Below are 23329 nucleotides of genomic sequence, written 5' to 3' on the forward strand. Positions count from 1 at the left end.
ATTAAATGTTGAAAGAAAAAGGTTTAATGGTTCTATTGTTGTTTCTGTTATCTTTGTTTTCGCAGTTTAAATTACCAGAGTACATGTTAAGAGATGAAACTATGCCATTTATAAGTGCTGTTTATTGATGTTTATGGAATTTCAGATTGAGCATTTGTCATTGTTGTACAAAGATGTAACTGAGGTACCAACATGTCAATTATCCAGAGCATTCAGTTTTCAAAATCACATTTGCTGTCATGAGCCTGTTGCTATGATCTAGGTACATGTACTTGTATTTGTGACCTGTAAGATGACATATGAATGTAGATATAAGGGGTACGGTCAACACTGGTTGTGTTAGGTTCATTTCAGATGGAGATGTCATGAACAATAACTTTTGTTCAAAGTTTGTTGGTTAACTTTACCGGGTCTCATATTGCAAGTGGTCATTCATATTCTTGGCAACCTTGAATTTCTTAGGTGAAGTTTGAACAATGTGTTCTCTTTATCCTGTTAAAGATTGGAACACAACATTTTAACAATGGTGTTAGAAATCATTTTGGTAATATACTTTGAATTAAAGATGTTAAATTGAATGCTGGTTTGAAGTATTGTTTAGACCACTTTCCAGTTATAAATAATAAGGCATACAGAATTATGCATAATTTAGTAGAACAGATCAATATATGGTGACCTTATCTATCACATTTTTCATCTCCTACAAACAGGAATACAAAGTGGTTGTAGAATAGCATTTAAGGAGAGGAGTGACTGTCCATGCTAATAGCATTTTAGATGTGCTAAATATTATGGAAAAAGACAAGAGAGAAGTAGAATGTAAACATTGTAGCAATCCGGTATACATGTCATGGTTTTGCAATAAACACCCAGTCATGTTAAATACTCTTTACATAGCCCAAACAACTTTTACGAGCACCAGTCATTACTCAAACGTGAACGTTTTTGACTCTCATCCAGAAACGCACATACTTAACAAAGCCTAATGTTGTGACCAAATTGCCATTTAACATGCTGACCAGAAAAGTTAAGTCGGTCTGACAGCCATATTTAGGTTTGTATTTGATATTTAAACACTTTGGCTACCTGTAATCTGTCAGTGGTCCCAGCCCATGTACACTATAACTAACATAAACATGATGACTTAACTTGAGCTGGTCTGCAAGAGATAGTCCTACAGAAATGCACATTAGATTTAAAACTAATCTTGAATAAAATGTTTACCAAAGTAATATAAGTATAATTTATAAACTTTAATTACAGTTACTTATATATATATATATATATATATATATATATATATATATATATATATATATATATATATATATATATATATATATATATATACACACATCAGGGTTTCGTCATTTTCTGGCATAAGGAGTCACACAGCACATAACAGCTTGATAAACAAACCGTAAAGACCTTATTACAGAACAGGGAGTAGTGACCTAAACAGGGAGAAGTGGAAGCAATGCAAGATATATATATATATATATGTGTGTGTGTGTGTGTGTGTGTTTTCATTCTCTTATTTGAATTATGCCTTCTATTTGTCATTATGCATGTCTACATTTAACACTAGTTTTAAGCAAAATTTTATTTTCAAGTAGAAACTGAGTTGTATATATGTATATTATAAATATGTATGCATATAAAAATTATTATATGCATATGCAGTGTAGAAGCTATACATTGAAAGCTTGAGAGCACTGTATAAGCTATACATTGTAATGAATTTTAACTGATAGGACTAACAAAATTACAGTGTTGTAATTGCAACAAGGTGGTTCAGATAGGCCATGAGTGATGTGAACAGAGATCAAAATAGCAAGTATTCCAGCAAGGACATTTATACTGATAGAAAGGTCAGGCTGTCGTTCCCGAGTCATTAAATGGGAACAGCTTATTTTTTTTTACTCAATACTAGTATTTTGCAATATTAATGATTCATTGAAAACCTGGAAACATATTCTAGAAACATATTGCTTAATATAATTTTCTATATGTAGGAAGTAGAATGTGGAATCAAGCATTCTTGGAGTGGATATCAGTCTTGTCAGAGATATATTGATTCATTTAAATTGATAATGATTTTTTGAAATTTCAGTGCTATGATGAACATTTACTCAAAGATATTCAGATATTATTAGCTGATTATTATGAGTTTATTCAAATGACAGTTGGATAATTGCCATAATATTAAAAGAATATTATTTTGGATTTTACCATTATTCACTTCAAGACTATTTGGATTATATTGGATTTTATGATGAATTCATTTAATAAAGACATTAGGATTTAAAACATTTACTTCTGTGGTGTTCGCACACAAGGATGTTAGAATTATCATTTGGAATACTTTGGAATGTACAGTATTTGGATTACATCAAATATATTGGATTTTGGAGAACTATTGTAGGAAATTGTAATTTATACCATATGGTAAGATATTTTTAATTATTTCACTTTCTAATTTAGAGAAAAAATGTATATGTTGAATTTTACAAAACTTGTTAATTATTGCTCTTTCTTTGTTACACAATTAAAACCCCCAAACCTTAACACCAATCTACATTCTAATATTCCCACTGTTACTAATAACAGAAAGAGCTTTAATGACTTCTTCCCAAAAACTGCTAAACATTAAAGGTTCTTCTAAAAAAACACAACAGAATGTTACCAAATTTAGCAGGAAGGATTCTGGGATAGATGGGTTTCAATATCGTACAAATTATGCTGATCTGCCACCAAACAAACACGTACAAGGTTGCCTGAGGGTGATTTAATTTTTAGCTGTGGTTATTTAAAATACTGAGTTCAGTGTATCCATTGCTGTACACACAGTGCATACAATGAAAACCCCAATTGTAAATCCTCATATTCTCACAATACAATGAGTATAGTCAGGAAGAAATCTAATTTACAGGAGGAATCACCAGTTGTAGAGTTGTTTTTCTTCCAGGGTGTCATTGAACTCAGTGGTGTTTTATGCACCCTGCATCCTGGGTACGATGGTGACATTGGCTTGGAGGATGATATTGGTTTACTATCAGCAAAGAACCAAAGATTCAGGACCAACAGGCATGAAGGGAATAAGGTGGCTCTTGAGGGATCCTTCAGCAGACTTGGTGGGGTGAGCCATCCAAGGTGATACCAGTGGACGAGAGCTGTGGAAGAGGAAACGCTTTGTGCTGAACATATGGATGTAATGATATACGTTCGTTCCATTTTTTAATCAGTATTATTCAATATCACTATATAAGTAATATTAATAATTCAAGATTACACTACGAGTGAAAATCAATAATACATACATCCAACTTGTGATTGAAATTTAAGTTATTCTTATTTGTGTACAAATTTAATACTTTGTTCACCCTTGGTTGTAGAATCATTCATAGTTCATATTTCTGTTTATATCCTATACTTTGATCCACTTTGTGATAGGAATCATGTATTCATATTGGTGTACAAATTTTAGACATTGATCATCCATGGTGATAGATCCATATATCAGTCATATTTGTTTACATGCTCCATTCATTGATTCTTGTTGAAGTTATAAATTCTGATCAGTTTCCTTTAGAAATGATATATTTTATTATCAAAGTTGCTGAACTCATGCACATCACATATTAAATCCACATTTAATTTATAACTCCTTTCATTGTTATTTTTATTTTTAATCACATCCACGTTGTTTTTTTTTAAATTGACTTCAAATGCTTTTGTCGTGCTGAAGGTAATTTTTCTTTCTCCATTTTAGGTGTTGGTTGTAACACCTCTTTTTTCCTGTATCCATTTTTAACAGCTGGTTTTTATTCTTTCTCCATTTTAGGTGTTGGTTGTAACACCTCTTTTTCCCCTGAATCCTTTTTAAACAGCTGGTTTTTATTCTTTCTCCATTTTAGGTGTTGGTTGTAACGCCTCTTTTTCCCTGTGTCCTTTTTAAACAGCTGGTTTTTATTCTTTCTCCATTTTAGGTGTTGGTTGTAACACCTCTTTTTCCCTGTATCCTTTTTAAACAGCTGGTTTTTATTCTTTCTCCATTTTAGGTGTTGGTTGTAACACCTCTTTTTCCCTGTGTCCTTTTTAAACAACTGGTTTCTTTAATTTTCTTGCAATTCTTGCAACACTTGTTGTTTGTAATGATTCTTCATGTTTATGTTTTACGTGTATTACTTTTTAAGTAGGATGTGCCACTTTCAATTTTTCAAAGAATCACTAATATTGTCTATGATGCATTTTTAACTTTTCTTCCATTCTAGGCAATTAATTTAGTGCTTGTTGTGCAAGCTTTTCATACATTTTACTCTGCATATTTTATGTATATATTTTGTTCTTGTTTCTTCCAGTTAATTTTTGGTATTCTAGTTACACTAATTCTTTTCTTTGTATATCACCATATCATCTTTAACTGATGTTTCTTCAATAATTTATTCCTTTTGTAGTTTATATTGGTTGTTGTGGTCATGGTATATGTTGTGAAAATTAAAGAAACCAGTTGTGATAATGATACATGTGGCATAATTTTATTCATGTTATTATTATCATTTTCTTATCATAAATCATAATAAGGGCTCTTCCATTCAAACATACATGGTGCACAGGGATGGCTGTTTTTGAAAACATATGAAAGGGTACTTTGATTTTACAGATTTCATATTAAAATGATACAGAATTTTAAATTGCATCTCTGGGTGGGTACCCCACTTTAAAAATGACTTCTCTGGGTCCCATGTATTTTTTAATGGAACAGCCCAAATCTGATTTCATTTTCATCTAATTTCTCAAATGTGTCAACATTTTTTTGAAATTTCATTTCAAAATCTTTTCCTTTTGTTTCCCTTTCTATGGTATCAAATAATTCTTCTAATATTATATATTTTTCTTGTTTATATTAATTGTACAAAATTGTAAACCTATCGAAATTGAACTAATTTAAAAGCAAAATTTATTAGCAAAAATATTTTGCCTTTTGACCTGTTGCATCCACAAATATGAATCTGGTAATAACAAACAATTAACGCAAATTAATTTGTATGTTAACTTTATTTTCGTATCAAAATCAAATATTGCCATTATACACATAAAAAACATATATCTTTATTTTGTTAACCATTTAATTTTCAACAAATGTTAAGACATTAATCCAATAGCTCCACGTAATTTTCTGTTCAATTAAATTCTTATATTTTAGCAAATATGTCCTGGATAAACTCTTCTGGATTATCAGAAATAAAGTTGTTTTAACTTGGGTAGTGATTGCTTCAAAGAGTAATGATTATATTTTAGTCTATGTTCTTTTTATTTTCTAATTTTAGGATGAATTAATTCCAGCTGAAATGACACTAATAATAATTATGACAAAAGTCATGGCTACTATAATACTAAAGTTATATAATTGCTGATCACCGTCCTACAAGCCAATGTCACCATCGTATCCAAATTACTTTGTGCAAGTTACCAAATAATTTGTATCATTTTCTATATGCTGAATATAATCTTGCTAAATAACCATGTAGTTTATGTATGTTATTTATTTATATTATTATATTAGATCGAAAATACAAATATGGACAAGACCACATCAACAGACTCAATATGTATGTTTCCATGACTGGCAACAACTTGGATTACTTCTGTTTCAATAAAAACACTACTCCATATATTATTTTTTAGATCTTTGAGAAAACATGACAACTTTCAGGAACAACACCTATTGAATAATAATTAGAAACATTATCAACATCCCCCAAAATATCCATGAAAAAACACTGGTTGTGATAATTTCAATAATAATAACTAACTTGTGCAAGTGACTGGAGGTAACTAAATGAAACTACTGAGTAGAAACCTTGTGGGTAAAATTTCGCACACTTCTTTATTATGGTTTTGATTAGGATTGTGCCAGTATAGTGCAATAGCTGGTTCATCAGCAGCCTTAGATTTAATACCAAATTTATTATCCAAAGTCACAGGTATAAGTTCTTATTAAGATAAAAAACCCGTGGTAGTATTTTTATAGATTTTATTTTTGTTCAAGTTCTAATTTAACATCATTGATAAAACTGTATCTTCACATTAACCATATGTTTATCCTCAATTGGTCTAGAAGAGGAAATATTACTCTGTCTACATGCTGAAGAGAGAGAAATTGACTGACCTCTGTCAGGAATATTATTTTCAATATTGGTAATGATTATTATGTGGGGTGGTGGTGGCAACAAATGATAGTACAAGAAGAAAGGAAAGTAGTGTGCGAGAACCAAAACATGATTGTTATCATATCCTGCAAGGATGAATGCGTCAGAGATGCCCATGATGTAATATGGCTCGACCTTCAAGGTTTTAATTGACATGAAGGATGGGTCCCTATTGATAAGGGACTGATAAACACTATTGATAAGGGACTGGTAAGCACTACTGATAGTTAATACAATCCATCTTTACCATAAATAAAATTTACAGCATTATACCTATCAAAACTGGTTTTCCATTCAATTTGAGACTGTCGTTGAAAAGTTTAAATCCTTGTGAAAGCACATCTCATTTTATCCAAGCATACTTACACCCAAAGAAAAATAAAATACTAGACCTATTTGCTTTAAGTACAATTAATAATGAAACACTACATACACTAATTACCACATATACACTAATTACCACATATTACTGATTCTCATACTTCACTGGCATTCAGACAAAACTACCGAATCAACATCATGTCAACCAAGTTGGTTGTCATCCACAAATGTTTGCTTGTGGGTAAATAATACTGAAACTGTTGAATAAACAAGTCCAATATTTTTAAAGTCACTGATAATTAGGTCTGAACTTTCCCAGATTTTGGCATGTTCAGTTCACGTATGGATGACATTATCCAAACTGATGGAGGTCTAAGCTGAATTTTACCTCTCTTCAGCCAGAGTTAATGACATGGTTGCCAAAACGTAAGGACAGTGTTTTCAGAAGGAGATCATACACATGTACTTTAGACTAGCTTAGTGTTGTTGGCTGTATTTGTTCCCTTTCATGTTGAGTGTAAGTGATTTATCTTAACAGGTGATTTCATTTGTGCTGATACAAGTCATAGCATTCTTTTAACCATTAAACCAGCTGTTGTTTGTTGTCATCATAGTTCCTTTGTATTTCTTCATTTGGGGTACAGTGGAACCCTGCTATAACGCGATAATTGGGGTCCAAAAATTAGGATTGCGTTAATAGCAGGTTCACGCTAATGTGGAGTTTTACAGTATTCAACTTTTTCCAGAGAACAACGCATTGCACATATACATTTATTCATGTCTAATGTCAACACCATTTACTATTGTGCCATCATGGCATGCAATTCATCCATAATGCATGTAATTCCGTTGAAAAATTGCACACAGATTAAAAAATATTCAATAATTTTGTCACAGTTCATTGTGTCTGAATTCAACGTCTAATAGAGACGTTGAACATAGTTTTAACACCGTTTACCTACCGTCTGATATTGTACCGTCATGGCATGCAGTTAATCCATGTAATTCCATTGCAAAAATTGCATAAGTATTTAAACCATTCAGTAATTTTGTTACAGATTATTATGTGTCAGAATTCAATGGGAAAAAATAACAGCAAAATTAGGCTAAGAAAGACGAAGCACAGTTAATTATACGGTTCATTACGTTGCATGGTTTATGAATGGTGTCTATACAAATTTCATACCACTAAAGTTTTATCATATGCGTTTTTGTGTACCTTTATCCATTGTAAATTCCCAATAATTAAACAACACACGCTTTCAGCGTGCATATAACTTTCACTTCAGATTTTGTGAATATCGAAAAAAAAAAAATGAAAAATACTTTAATAAAAAGTTTTAAGCTGAACACATACACTGCCAAGTCCAGCAAACATGTTGGCGACTTTCGTTTTTTGATGTTTATTAAATTGTGAGAATATTTCATCAACTACCACATTGTCTGCTGCTTGGTTGTGTATACAGTTAAAAAAGAAACACATGTTGGCTATTGTTGAAGCAACGATTGTATACAAAATAACTGAAGAAATCACAAAGACAACTTACTGGCTTCATTCCTGGATCAATAATAAATAACATTTCCGATAATGTTTATTTTGGCATAACACTTCAAGAACGTGGCGAAATTGTTAAATTTCAGAAGCCACGCAATGATCATATTATATTCAAATTAATACGCAAAGTGTTCCCCCGAATGACGATAAAGATTTTACCCACTATTTCTCGTCCTTTTAAAAAATATAATCTGGGCACAAGAAAAATACATGTATGTGTATTTAAAATGTCAGGAACCACGCCACGATCGTAATATATTTGAATTCATACACTATCTCTATCTCAAAATGATAATAAAAATTTGTATACACTATTTCATGTACTTTTAAAATAAAAAAAATTCCGGGCACGAGAAAAGTACACGTACATATATTTAAAATTTCAGGAACTATGCCATGATCATATTATATTTGAATTCATAAACAATCTCTTCCCCAAAATGATAATACATTTTTATACACTATTTCATGTACTTTGAAAAAAAGAATATTTTTTCATGTGCACATGAATATATGAAATTTCTGGAGCCATGCCAAAGCTGCATTATATCCAAATTCACGTTATCACAAAAAAATGCAAACTTTGAAAGGCAACACCAAAAATTTAAGTACACACACACATTTTGTTTTACAAAACCATGAGTTATGAGATCCACAAAAAATAAATTATATTACAGTATTGTCACACATATCAATTTTGCCACAGCATATCATTTCCGGTGGCCTATTGGTTAGAGCGTCGGCCTCGGATGCGGGAGGTCGTGGGTTCGATCCCTGGCCGAGTCATACCTAAGACTTAAAAATGGTACTAACAGCTGCCTCGCTTGGCGCTCAGCATTAAGATGTTAGTGTTAGGACTGGTCGGCCTGGTGTCAGGATAATGTGACTGGGTGGGACATCATGCTACATGAATGCGGCATGATGCCCCAGTGCTAGATATCACTATAAACTGTCGCACTGCAGACTTCGCAGCGATATGACTGAAAATTTTTTAAAACTACGTTAAAAATCCAAATCACACACACACATTAAAAATCCGTATTCCTAGAATACATCTGGACTAAACAAAACAGAAAATTACACTTCAACGTTCTTTGTCTTGAAAACATCAAACATGCTCCTTTATTGTTCTCAATAGAAATGTTGTTTCAGAACACAAAGTCCCAGAAATTTCACTTTTGTGCTTTTTGCTACTGTGTCAAACCAGTGCATGGAATATTCACCATTCACAACAAATGCTTGAGAACAAAAGTGTATCTTACAGAGTTTATTTAAATTATACTAATTCAACCTATATTTGTTCCTCATTCTACCATAAATAATATAGCTTACATTATTCATTATATTTTTTATCATCTTTTTTATATGGATAACTGTAATTTCTTATGTGCCAGTGAGATGTTGAAAAACATTATTAGTAAATGGGAATTTCTTTATATAGAGAACTACTCAAGTATATTACAAGATTATTTTTTTAAAATTACAATTATTCATTCTTTATGAAGAGAATAGTTATTTAAATTGATGCATGATTACTTTCTCGTACAGCTTAGAATAGTTGTTTCTCTACCATGAAGGGGCCCCGAGTGGCCGAGTGGTCTAAAGCGCTATCTGTTACGGATCACTGCCATCTCACCTCTGTCTGCATAGGTTCGAGTCTCGGATTCGGCCAACATGGGTATGAGAAAAAGCTTGCCAATAGCTTCTCGAGGATCGGTGGTTCTTTCTGGGGTTATCCCGGGTTTTTCCTCCACTATTAATACTGGCCGCCATGTATAGCCTATCGTTTGCTGAACGATGGCGTTAAACCCTACAACAACAACAACAACAACTATACCATGAAGCATAACTCTCTTCTCAAGTATACAGACATACATATAAAATATGAATTAAATAGATCAGTCAGCTTTATTTTTTCACCTGTTTTATCTTCTTAAGCAAATATTTTTGGAATTGGATGACTAATTTTCAAGATGGGCCTTCCCTTAAATCTTAGAATATCTAACAAGTTCCTAAAAAAATACTTTCTTATAAAAATTATGTATCTAAACAAGGATATTATAGCAAAAAGTACACTGAAAACATACAAGTATTATATTGGCTTAACATGAATTCAGTACATTGTAAACATTAAAATTTACTTTTTTTTATAAATCCAGGATTCAGAATCTTAAATTGTTTAATCCCGATCAAAGGAAAAGGAATAAACAATCTTTAGAATGAAACCCAAGATCTTTAGCACCAACGCCTGGCACAGGTACCACTTGACCATAAGGAAAAGAACCCATTTTCACTAAACATGTCAAATTTTCTTTCTCAAATTGAAATTTTGGAGCACAGTTTTTATTCATTTCAAACCATGCCTTTTTTTAAAAAACATTCTGCAGGTGTCAAGAAAATCATCATTTTTATAACTCTCTGAAAAGCGTCCTGTTTTATCTCAGAGGTATTTGGAAAATTCATTAACTTCATGGTTTTTTCAAGTATAAGAAAGATTTCAATGTGTACAACTATAAAATTTAGCACATTTTTCTTTATTTTTACTACTGAATATGAATCCCAGTTATAAATGACAACATTTTCGTAAGTTTAGGTAATAAGAATGTGATGCAACAAACCCTTGATCACATCCTCTGCAGAAGTTTTAATTTATTTCTTTGGGACATCATCATCTTAAAAACAGACAAAAATGTCAACTGATTAACATGATCATTTACAGCAATGTAATTTCTCCATCAGACATATACCAAAGTACACCATCCATAAATGTGGAGAAAATGTAATGTAATTCATTCATCTGGAACATCTCATCTCAAAATGAGATAAAAATGTCTAGTGATGCATTGATTTATTTGTGCATTAGTACATCATTCATGGATGTCATTACATACATACTTTAGTCTAATCAAAACATAATGCACTTTATCTCTAATAGGAGTATAATAAAAATGTTATTTATAAAGTTATTACTTAAATTAACAAAAGAAAAGCTCATCCAAATCCTGATCAAGTCTTAATACCAAATTATTAATCTGTTTGCTGTCCTCTTACTGGTGATAAAATTATATTTCTTCAAAAGTCTGGATCTTGACACAATTATGGACTCGTTTTATTCTTAACTTATTTTTGGACATAATTTTTACTAATTTAATATAAAAAATTGAAATTGCTAATAACACTTGAATAGGTCATTAAAATCACTTTAGAAGAATTATCACACAGGTATTACGCAGTATATTTAACAGCAGATGGATGAAAATGTGATTGGTTGCTATGTAAGGGCAAACTGTCATGGAACTGTAGTGTTAGCCATAGTCACTATAACAATTTACCTACAATGCATATTTTTTTATTAACCCTGTTATTGACTGTTTCTATGATATCATTAAGTATATAAAATAAACCAAAAACCATTTTAAAACTTCACATTTCAAAAACTGCAAATTGTACATGCCCAAGTAAGTTCTTAAATCTTAATTCGAGTAAGCTTGAAAAACTTAAATTTGTCCAGGACTTATCAAGTGTGTTAAATTGCATAGGAAGTAAAGGTGGTTCAAACAGACTGATATGATATTTGTGATAATCTTTCATTGTGATAGCTATTTATGAAACAAGCAACGATAATGTTCTTTAACTCCCCATTTTAAAGATTTCAGCATGCATTAAAAGTCACAAAAATAATTACATTCATCCCTTAGAACATTCCTGATTAGACTAAATAAAAAAATAAAATCATTGGTGGATTGTCTGATATATTATATGTGCTGAATAAAAATGTTCATGAGTAAAACACTCAGTCTATTAATCACTGTGCAATAACAAATAAAACACTCTGTATGCATTATAGAATGCAGTCACATTAAAATAAGGCTGACAAAATTTTACTTCACTCTCTTGCTGTACTAGATAGTACCTTCTCTGTAAGATTAATCACTAATGTAGCAATAATGCTCTGTTTATGTAAAGCTGTCCATAAGTACATTTTGTGATAATGTTTGCATAAACTATACAATATGACTTAATATAATATGAGGTTTGTATTTAAGTATAATGCAAACGATTTTTATTGCCGTTTGAATAAATCTGAAATAAAAGGACTTTATATTCTAAAAATGACACCTACTATTCAAATAAGAGTCCTTCAAGAGGATTGATGTTTTAGTGACCAAAATTAATTTCCAAAAATCTAAGATAACAATGTTTCTTCTTTTTAACTGTGGAAATGATTGGAAGCACCTCCGATATCCTTGAGAAAGTCACACACAGCAGTTCTGGTAATAAAATTGATAAATTACACAAGGTACATCTAAGTGCATAATAAAATTCTTTATTATTGTCTTTGACACTGATAGAAGATCAATGAATTTGTTTCAGACAATGTCAAGATCAATGATGAAGTGCAACTGATAAAGTACACAAGATACATTGAAGTGCATAATAAAATTCTTTATCATTGACGTTGACAATGATAGAAGATAAATGAATTTGTTTCAGACAATACCAAGATCAATGATAAAGTACAACTGATAAAGTACACAAGATACATGTAAGTGCATACTACAATTCTTTATCATTGTCTTTGACACTGATAGAAGATGAATGAATTTGTTTCAGACAATGTCACGATCAATGATAAAGTACAACTGATAAAGTACACAAGATTGAAATCATCTCTGATATTCTTGATAAACTCCCACACAATAGTTCTGGTAACAAAATTGATAAAGTACACAAGATACACATAAATGCATAATACAATTCTTTATCATTGTCTCTGACACTGACAGAAGATCAATGAATTTGTTTCAGACAATGTCAAAATACAACCATACGTCAAGTCATTATATCTTTAACTCCTGTTTTATCTTGGTGGGAAATGTAGTCATTTCCACAACTTGTTTCTTTTCCAGACAAAAAAGATCTCTATGTTGACAATTTTAAATTCTTTTCACTACCATATCTCTACTTCTAAAAATGATGTTGTGAAGTCGAGTCATAAACAAACAATTTTTTTTTAAAGTAGAGATTTAGTGAAACCTGGCCAGGTCTTTTAGACTGGTAATAACTCTGTAAGATTTCAATGCAATTGGTTCAGGGCAACTTCTTTTGTAAAAGCTTTGTTGCATCAATTTTCTTAAAATGACACTCAAAGGTCAATTATTGTATTGATTTATATCAAATCTATGTAATGTCCTCACACGAGGTATACAATTTGCATAATCAATGGATGTAAACAAAAATAAACATACTTGCAACATCAAACATATTTAAGGCAGATACCAAACTAACCACTGTGTTCACCATGGTGACTGACTGATCTTTCCCTCAAAAGTAGTTCTAAAAGTAATATCCAAAGTCACATTATGATTAGTGATTAAGGTGTGGAAGTTCTGAGTGATGCTTCATTTACTTAAACTACAGTTACAATGACACTTCATGACCTTGAAAATGACTAGTGATTCGGAGGAAAAAAAGTTTCTGAATTTTTGTTCGATTTAAAGAATACATCATGTGTAAAATGAAGACAGAAAATATAGTGCACATTTTAAGTTCAGGACATGTACTATGTGTAACAATGAAGACAGAAAATACACTGAATATATTGACTGTTATAATAAAATAACGTTTAGTCCTATTTAAAAGTTTTATGATAATATATCAGTCCTGGAATCTGCTGTATTTCTGACACTCTCTTCATCTACTTTCAGTCTGTTGTAATTGTCCCTCAGAAAGAACAGCACCGGCAAACAGAAAACAATTGACCCCAATAAGCACCAGTTTTCCCACATGGTACCTGAAGATATAAAAGTTTACACAATATACATTTACATGCTGGATATAAAGATAGAAACAACTTAAAGATGAACCATGATTATAAAGAGTACTAGAGTGACTCAATAACATTGTAGAATGATAAGTCCATATAATTTCCATACCATAACAGTTGAGCCATCCCAAACATGCAAGTTGGAAAGACTCGTGATATGATACAGTAGCTTTTGACACAAAACATTTTACCAAGTATAAAGGTCCTCCCAGACCTGTGACATAATACAGTAGATTATTATGTAAAACATGACACCAAACATAAAGGTTGTATCAGGCTCATGACATAAGAAAGTAGATAATGATGTAAAATGTGACTCCAAGCATGAAGACAACTAAAATTTATAACCCCCATCCACGCCCTGTTTTTGATGGATCACATTTTATGGTGGACAATACGTCTTATAGATCAACACAGATTGGATGATCTACTATTTTCACGTATGGGTGAGTCAATGTTGATAATGGGGTACTTAACCTGAAAAATGTATGCCAACAAGAATTCATTCTTTTTACATAGCAAAACTAAATAAATATATAAAATTGCAAACAAAACTTTTCTATTTTTATACAGTAAAACTAAATAAATATAACATGTACATGTCTGCACACTAAGAAGCAGCACAGGTTTCACACTTGTCAGACATGCAGAAAATCTGTTTACCTTTTTCTGGGCGAGTCCATCTTTTGCTGACATATATACAGATGTCATATGAATCATTACATCTATGGAGAGCTATATAATGGGGGATTAATGCACTTACCAATATTAGGTATCATCTGGATTAGTAGGAACACCAAACCACCAATATTATTCATCAATGTAAGGGCGAAGTTTGTGATGCCCTCAGCCACTGGGTACGTAGCTTCGCAACATGACTCATAAAATAGTGGTGTTGAAGCTGACAGAAGTAGTCCCACTAAAATTAGGGTTGTGTACATAATTCCTGAAAAGAACATCATGAAAGAGACATTGGGAGGGATATATTGCAGTCCATAAATAAGTCCTGAAAATCAAAGCAAATTAAAACCATGTGTTGTTGCTAAAAGCTACATTTTAAACAGGTGCAATTATTATCCCTTTGCTTTATTATCAAGGTTAGTGATAAAGTGATATCATCCTTTATTTCATCTATCAATAAATAACCATATATTCTCCTCATACAACATGTGGCTGCAGTAGACCATTTGCATGTATGTGGTAACTGTACTTAGGGTCACTGGGAGGAGTTCAAAGCTCAAATACACTAATATATAAAATATTTTCAAGCCAAACTTCATATACTACCCATGTATATTGACATTCTCTGTCCCAGTTTTGTTGACATAAGCGGATGTCAAGATAAAGGTATTTATGTGGGGATACTGAAACAAAAAAGAAAATCAAATTTTTCATACAAGCAAAATTCATATTAAGGGTGACCTATCATCAGCGAGCAGGAGTTAAACTTTGAGAAGAAAAAAACAATGAAAATTTTGTTAACAGAAGGCAATACTAGTTCTAGTCCACTTGTATATTGACAACTTACATTTATGTTATCTTTGTGTAATACAATCCATAATGCATCAAGTTGTTGTTGCTGTTATAAGGTTTTTAAGTACACGATAGGCTATACATGGCAGACTGTATAAATGGTTGAAGGAAGAACCCAAGGAAAACCCAAGAAAGAACCACCAACCCATGAGAAGCTACTGGCAAGCTTTCTCACGTACCCACACTGTATATATACGCACACAAGAACACAAGAAAAATCTATTAATTTGTGTATAGGTCACATCTTAGAAAATTCATGCATCATCCACATCACATTAGAAAAAAGATATAAAAATGGTAGTCCTTATTTCATTTCATCTATATCCCAATGTGTCACTACACAATTCACTATGATTTTCATTGTCGCCAATATCACATGGCTTTATAGTTGTCGTTTACATGCTACATGTACTTAAACTAACCTAGATTTTGGTTTGCCTCAGACAACAAACATAATCATCTTGCTGAGGTTACGAAAAATATGAAAGTGTTCATAGGGAATTGAAAACCTTTCAACAAGTGAACATTTTTTGTGATATGCCTCACTTCAACTCCCTTAGTGGCCAGATATTGTAAATTTATGTTTTGGTAGCCGTTGTAAGCACGAACAGTCACTTTTTTCCTGCAGAGAGGAAACTTTAAAAACACAAAACTGTGTTCCTATCACCGATCACTTTGGAAAATGCAACAATGTACCAGATTGCATTGCTATCATTCAAGTTTGGTGCTCACTTCCTTTGATAAATGATGCATTGTTTTAATTGAAGTTTGTAGCCAGCTTGCTTTGATGAAGGGTTTATGCACAACTAAAAATACTGAATTGCACAAGGAAAGATTTAATGCACACATTGTAAGAAAATACAGGATATACGATTCTCTCAAACAAGCCAACATTCATTATTACCAATATTCTACATCTTCAATAACTAAAATAACATCAATGCTTAATTAAAATATTTAAACAAATATTTGGTTCTCTCTGTGGGGGGTGGGTTACTCATGGGCTAGAATCTGAAGATACAGGACTGTGATTCTCAATCGGTGCTAGGCTGATCCCAGCATTACAGTGTATTCTGGGCTAGACTGATCCCAGCATTTAAGTGTATTCTGGGCTGATCCCAGCTTAAGGTATGATATGTGCTAAGCCTATACTAGCATACTAGTGTATTATGCAGGGCTGATCCCATCTTCAATTGAATCTATTGCTAGGCTGAACCCACCATTATAGTCTATTCTGGGCTAATCCCAGCACAAGTATAACTGGCACTAGACTGATCAAAGTATTAAAGTCATCCCAGCTTCCGTAGACTGTGCTAAGCTGATCCCAGCTCATGTCAAATCTGTGCTAGCCTGATCCCGACATATGTGTGTATTCTGGGCTGATCCCAGCTTAAGTAGATTATATGCTAGCCTGATCCCAGCATACTAGTGTATTTTGGGCTGATTCCATCTTAACTAAATCAATGCTAAGCTGATCCCCACATAGGAGTGTATAATGGGTTGATCCCAGAATAGTTGAATCGGTCTAGGCTGACCCTAGCACAAAGAAAGTCAGAACAGTTGAATCGGTCTAGGCTGACCCTAGCACAAAGAATGTATTCTTAATTCTCCTCTATAAACTGTAAAAGAAATGTATTAAGCAGGTATGACCTTTACGTTATTAGTATAGCATATGAGTATCCGATTAAGGGAAAATGCCAAATTGAATTTTATATTAAAATATATCAAATGAGAGCACCCAAGAGGATGTCAGTTTGAATGTAATAATCCATTCGGATGGGAATGGTGTCTAAAGCATATCGCACTAAATGTATGTACAGAACTGTTTCTCAACAGAAAGAGGTCGAGTAGGGTTAACTCTGATGTATCACATATAACATACTGAATGGCACATTACACATCTGCCCTATGTTTAATAGCTCTGAATGTAGGCCCTAGTAGAACATGGTTCATTCTTGAGATTACTGACCATCAGGTCTCAGTGATCTGGATCATTGGTCAATGCATAAGGTCTTGAACTAAGCTTGATATACAGAAACCATTGGTCTCTGACCTTCTGATACAAGACTCAACAGGTTTGTATACAATTAGTGCAGTTTATCCAAAACGTTTGTCAAAAGATATGTAGTCTGGAAAAAAAGACTACAAAACCCATTTTCTTTGAACCATAATTTTATGAGAGCAAATTCTTTTTCAGTCACAGTGATTCTGACCAATGAACTTTTCCCTCCGGAAAAATGAATGTCTTTATTATACAAAATCATCCATAAACTTTGTGCAAGGTTCATGAAGAAACCATTTTTGTTCCTTTGTTCCTTCAGTGACCTTGAACTCTGACCACAAAATAAATAAGCCTTTTCCTTACTCCAATTCCAAGACGATCCCAAAGTGTGGTCAGAGTCAGTGATGTAGAAATAATATTACTGTGTATTAACCTTTTTCTTCTTTCAGCCATTGACCTTGATCTCTTGTCCCAAAATGAGTAGACTTCTTTCTTGCCAGAATTGTAATTCATCCAGTTTGCTCGACGTCTGTGATAGAAGTAATCTTATTATGAAGTAATTTTTCTTCTTTCAGTTAGTGACCTTGACCTTTCACCTTTTGATCCCCAAAAAGTTTTTTTCTTAACCTAGAAGTGCAAGTTATCCCAAATTTTGGTGAAGACACATAGTCACCAACTGACATTTTTATGCAGAAACTATTTTTTCAACTTTCATTTTGTGACCTTGACCTTGGATCTCCTGATCACAAAATGAATAGCTTCTTTCTTATCACTAGTGTAGATATTGGCAAACTTAAGTTATTATGTTTTAATGAAATTAGAAACAGATGGATAGACAGACATCATGTGTTCTGCCATATGAGAGCTGTATAAAAAAGCTAGAATACAATTTAAATAACACAATAAATATGTTCAATATAAATAATCTTTGGCATAATGGGGGCACATCCTGTCTCAGCACACTGCACCAGCCGAGTTTTGAATTTTTTCTATAGGCATACCTCAGGAAGAGAGACTTGGGGGAGTTTGTAGGGTTGAGAAGAGTGTCAACACCTGTTATGTGGAGCCACAAGAATTTGATATGAGGTATATAGATACACTGATAACCGAAACTTGATAAGTTTGATCCTGAGGATTGCTATGATAACAAACATCAGCCAATACTCAATACATGCACCTTAGGAATCTGGTATGAAGTATATAGTTCAGTACATTTAAGTACTGACACAAATTGGGAGTCAACACGAAATTTAACAGACAATGCAAATTTAGTTACTAGCTTCTTAACATATTGGCTGCAATGACATCGTGTCTGGACAGAGAAACCATAGTAGACAAAGAGGGGCCCAGCAAGGGGCTAGAGAAGGATGCATTGTATATTAAACTACTTATAATCAATTAATTTTAATATTTGGTTTGCTTGATACAAGTCTTATTTCAATCAATCATATTCTTAAGGTATCAAATTATCTGTATAGTCAAGAATTTGATTCTTACAGCAGAAATAATGTATGGCTAATTTTTTTTTAAAATTAAATATAAACTTTTAATTTAATTAAAATATTGTAAATATTATTCCTTAAATAAGTGTCATTTGCAATACTTTTAACACACAAACCTGTTGAAAATGGAATTGTTCCATACAAAGCCAGTGTAAAGACAGCAAAAGAAATCCCTGCCAGAATGTACAAGGTGATCAGGTATTTCTTCATGTGACGGGAGAAAATATCTGCAAGCCTAAAAGACAACAAAATATCTAAAACATAATGTAATGCCTAGAGGATTACAATTCATATCTTATTAAGTATGCAGCTCTCCCCAGCTATAATGCACTTTGCTATAGTGCAATTATGAATATACGCCAGAAATGCTGTTGGACCCCATAATCAAAACTATAAAAATTATAAATTTAAAAAACAAGCTTTCAATATCAGCTGAAAACTTTATATCAACAACTCTACTTGATTTGGACATTACTCGAATGTGTTTTTACATTTACAATTAAACTCTAATTAATTAGCCACTATTATTCAATCATCCTAAGATATTGTTTTCCTTAAAAAACTGCACATCAGAAATTACATGTCTCTAACAATTGTCATTGGTCAATATCAACTATCTGGTTAAAGTACATGGGACTGTTGAATTTGCTTTTAACACTAAGGCCACCCCAGTAGGTCAGTGCCTTAATCTCTGTAAACACAGCTCACCAATTATAATGAAGACCAGCTTACTGTCCATCATTATTTGTTGAAACAAGGACAGCAACAGCTTGCAGACAGGTTTAGTGGCTGCATTCCTTTTGTACTTATCTCTGCTTTCTGTTGCTGTGCAGCCCAGAATAGATAGATGCTCATTTGCAAAAAGTAGCTGCAAATGAGGTCCATTCAAACAATTGTCATTTTCTAGTGAAATCAGTTAGATTTAAAAGTGAATCCAGTATTATTAATATCTTCAAGTGAATTTAAATATTTAATCTCACAATGGAGACTTCCAAGAAAAGGTAAGTATATATGTGAGTAAGATTGTAACTTTAAGAGATTCACAGAAGAGGATGCTGAAAATGTTAAAGCTGTGCTATGGTGATATTTTAACTCATTTGATGATGCTCAGCACTAGATCAAAACAGATGAGGACTGCCTCACTGTTCAGTGTAATACTGATGCTAATGTCATCCCATTCTTTATCGCCAAAAGGGAAAACTTTCAGTCAATGGGAAGTAGGATTTACTTATGACAGTGGCGACGATGACCTGCTGGAAATACCCCATGCTGTTTCTGAAGGCATATTTGCATTTGAGAAAGCAATGATGTTTCTAGAAAGCTATTAAACTGAACATTTGAAAATTATGCAGCTAGACATACCATGGAATTTGCTGCAAATAAAAAACGAGAACAATCAGGACTCAAACAACATAAAATTATGAAACACTTCCAGTAGGGAATAATCATCATGTGAGTGAACAGTGCTTACTCTATTTGGATTAGTACCCTTGTGACCAACTGTGTTTGTTTTGGACATCATTGGAAGTTAAACAAATTACATGTAAGTTTGTTATTTTGTTTGTTTTTTTCTCCACTGTTCTGTGTTTTGGAATCGCTAAAAGCAGGCAGCAAATGATGTGATGTCACCCAGTTGTTAATTATCACATGTAACTGATATTTTTGAATTGAAGATGAGATATTATATTGATAAAAATGTTTCGACATTACTCAATGCACCTGTTGCCAATAGATGTTCATTTATTTAATTGCCATACGGGTGTAGAAGTGGTAAATATGTGATAATGAGTTATCAAAAAGGACTTTAGCTTTTAACATCAGGATGCATGAACCTCAAATGCAACCTACATTTAAAAATGAGAGGGAGGCAAGTGATGATATTTTTTCATAATTTTAGACTGAAGTTATAACTTGCAATTGGATTCATAAAATGACATGTTTACATCACCGATTGAATGGAACTCATACACCATACCTAATTCATATAAACTATTACTATACATTTGACTGGCGTTTTGTTACCCCTCCCATACACTCAGTTTTGGATCATTTTTGCTATCCTGCCGTTTAGTACATACCACTGTCAGCAGTTATGGACCCCAACTACAGCATTATAATGGGGAAATGGTGTATTGTTATTATTGTCTGCATATCCTGTACATCCAGCTGGTAACAACACAGACTTGTCTATCATTTAATAACATACTGGAAAACCAGATTCTATCGCGCTAATGTCAAAATTGAGTGGTAGACTTCGACCTGCTGGTCCACTATAGGATGACAGATATGTACATGTTAATTAATACAATGCATCAAAATACACCATACCTAATTCATATAAACTATTACTATCCATTTGACTAGCGTTTTGTTGCTCCTCCCATACACTCAATTTTGGATCATTTTTGTTATCCTGCTGTTCAGTACATACCGTGGGCAACAGTTATGGACCCCAACTACCGCATTATAATTGGGAAAAGCTGTATTATTACTATCTGCATATCCTGGTAACAACACAGACTTGTCTATCATTTAATAATACACTGGTAAACCAGATTCTATCATGCTAATGTCAAAACTGAGTGGTAGACTTCAATCTGCTGGTGCATTATATGATGACAGATATGTACATGTTAAACACAAGTCAATGTATCAGCTATTGAATCCACACTGAAAAATATTTGTGTGAATGAACTGTTTTGGTAGTGACTGACTAACATGCAAGTTGGTTCGCAAAACTAGTCATACATATAATTTTGGCAAAATTCAGTAATCTGTGTATTTTGTATACTTTAAGCCGAATTAAGGAGCGAACTCTATTCTGAACACTGTTACAAAAGTAAAAAACTCAAAATACAGATAGAACTTTGCACTAATGAATTTAAAAGACATCACCCAAGATATATTCTCAATGTCGATTCCAAGTGTACCTATGGTGACAAAATTCTCTGAATCATAAATAGGTCCTTTAATACCGTAAATCATAAATATGTTATATAGGTAAATTATAGATTTTTATCTTTTTACATTATATGCTAAACATTCCACAGTTATGCAGTATGAACAGAAGTGTATTAAACCTAGCAAAATTATTTTTAACTCATACTTAGATCACATTTCACATGCCAGGAATATCATTAGCATTTAAAAAGAATACATAATGTAGACACATTTATTATTATAATTATCATTATTATTATTGTCCCGCTCGGATGCTGGAGGTTGTGGGTTCGATCCCCGTCGAGTCATACCAAAGACTTACAAAAATGGTACTAACAGCTGCCTCGCTTGGCGCTCAGCACTAAGAGGTTAGTGTTAGGACTGGTCGGCCTGGTGTCAGGATAATGTGGCTGGGTGGAACATCACGCTACATGTCTTCGGAATGATGCCGCAGTGCTAGACATCACTATAAACTGTCACACTGCTGACATCGTAGCGATATGACTGAAAAATTGTTAAAGCTACGTTAAAAATCCAAACATACATACATACATACATACATACATACATACATACATACATACATACATACATACATATATGGATGCATGCATGCATACTCAATATGGATGATCTCGTGCAGGAAATAACGTTGATAATACAGCCGAATGAAAATACAATTTGTCAGTGTTTCTGACAATAATACAACATTTCAAGTTTTAAATTTTAGTTGGCAGCTCAACATATGAGTTACCTCGCAATGGATTATATTTCATAGTGTGAAACAGTATTTCTGTTATATTATTAAATTTCCAGTCCGATCCAGATGCAGTGTACTCATCTGTTTTCTTCCATATATCCTGAAATATATTATCTGACAGTGATATGAAATCTGTCTATGTTAGAATATGACTAGATTCTGATGAGATATAAGGATTGGCAAATTCCTCGCATTGCTTAGCGGCAAGCTGTTCTGACGTAGGCATCTGACTGACAAGCCTATCCTAAGATTTCTGTTGGGATCCCAGAGATTTATTTAGCTTAAAAACCTGAACAAGGAACTGCACTATGATCTTTAGACCCTTGTGCATGGCAAGCTCTGATTTAATTATTAGCCGAAACAGATGATATAAGTTTGTGGCAGATATATTTACTAACAAATGTTTATTATCGAATCTCCAACTGTTATCAAACCCAGAAAATGCAGCAGCGATTTTTCTAGGTTGATATCTGATATCTCTTTGTCAAGAATAGAATTCTCTTTGTGATATCGGCAAGTTTGAGTGTTCTGTGAAAATTGTCAATTAAAGAAACAAAATACTGTTATTAATAATATGAGCAAAATTATGCTTAGTGGCCTCATGCCAGCAGTCACTGAGCAGGAGATATTCTACGTTCACGAGAAGTACAACTGCTATGCAGGAAATATGCTAGGAG

The 23329-nt window shown here is 32.8% G+C and overlaps 1 protein-coding gene across 1 annotated transcript in view; it reads right to left on the reverse strand.

Annotated features, from left to right (window-relative positions):
• Nucleotides 1–12395: 12395 nt before the first annotated feature.
• LOC149780978 (solute carrier family 49 member 4-like) overlaps nt 12396–23329 on the reverse strand; it is a 57065-nt gene continuing 46131 nt past the window's right edge. The window contains exons 10-12 of the mRNA XM_089938089.1: nt 19069–19187; nt 14679–14861; nt 12396–13882 (exon numbers count right to left, since the gene is read on the reverse strand). Coding sequence (XP_089794215.1) covers nt 13734–13882; nt 14679–14861; nt 19069–19187 — 451 coding nt within the window. The 3' untranslated portion in view covers nt 12396–13733. The remainder of the gene's footprint in view (nt 13883–14678; nt 14862–19068; nt 19188–23329) is intronic.

Source organism: Sinohyriopsis cumingii, chromosome 16 (assembly GCF_028554795.1).
Source record: "Sinohyriopsis cumingii isolate HCF-2022 chromosome 16, ASM2855479v2, whole genome shotgun sequence".
NCBI lineage: Eukaryota > Metazoa > Mollusca > Bivalvia > Unionida > Unionidae > Sinohyriopsis > Sinohyriopsis cumingii.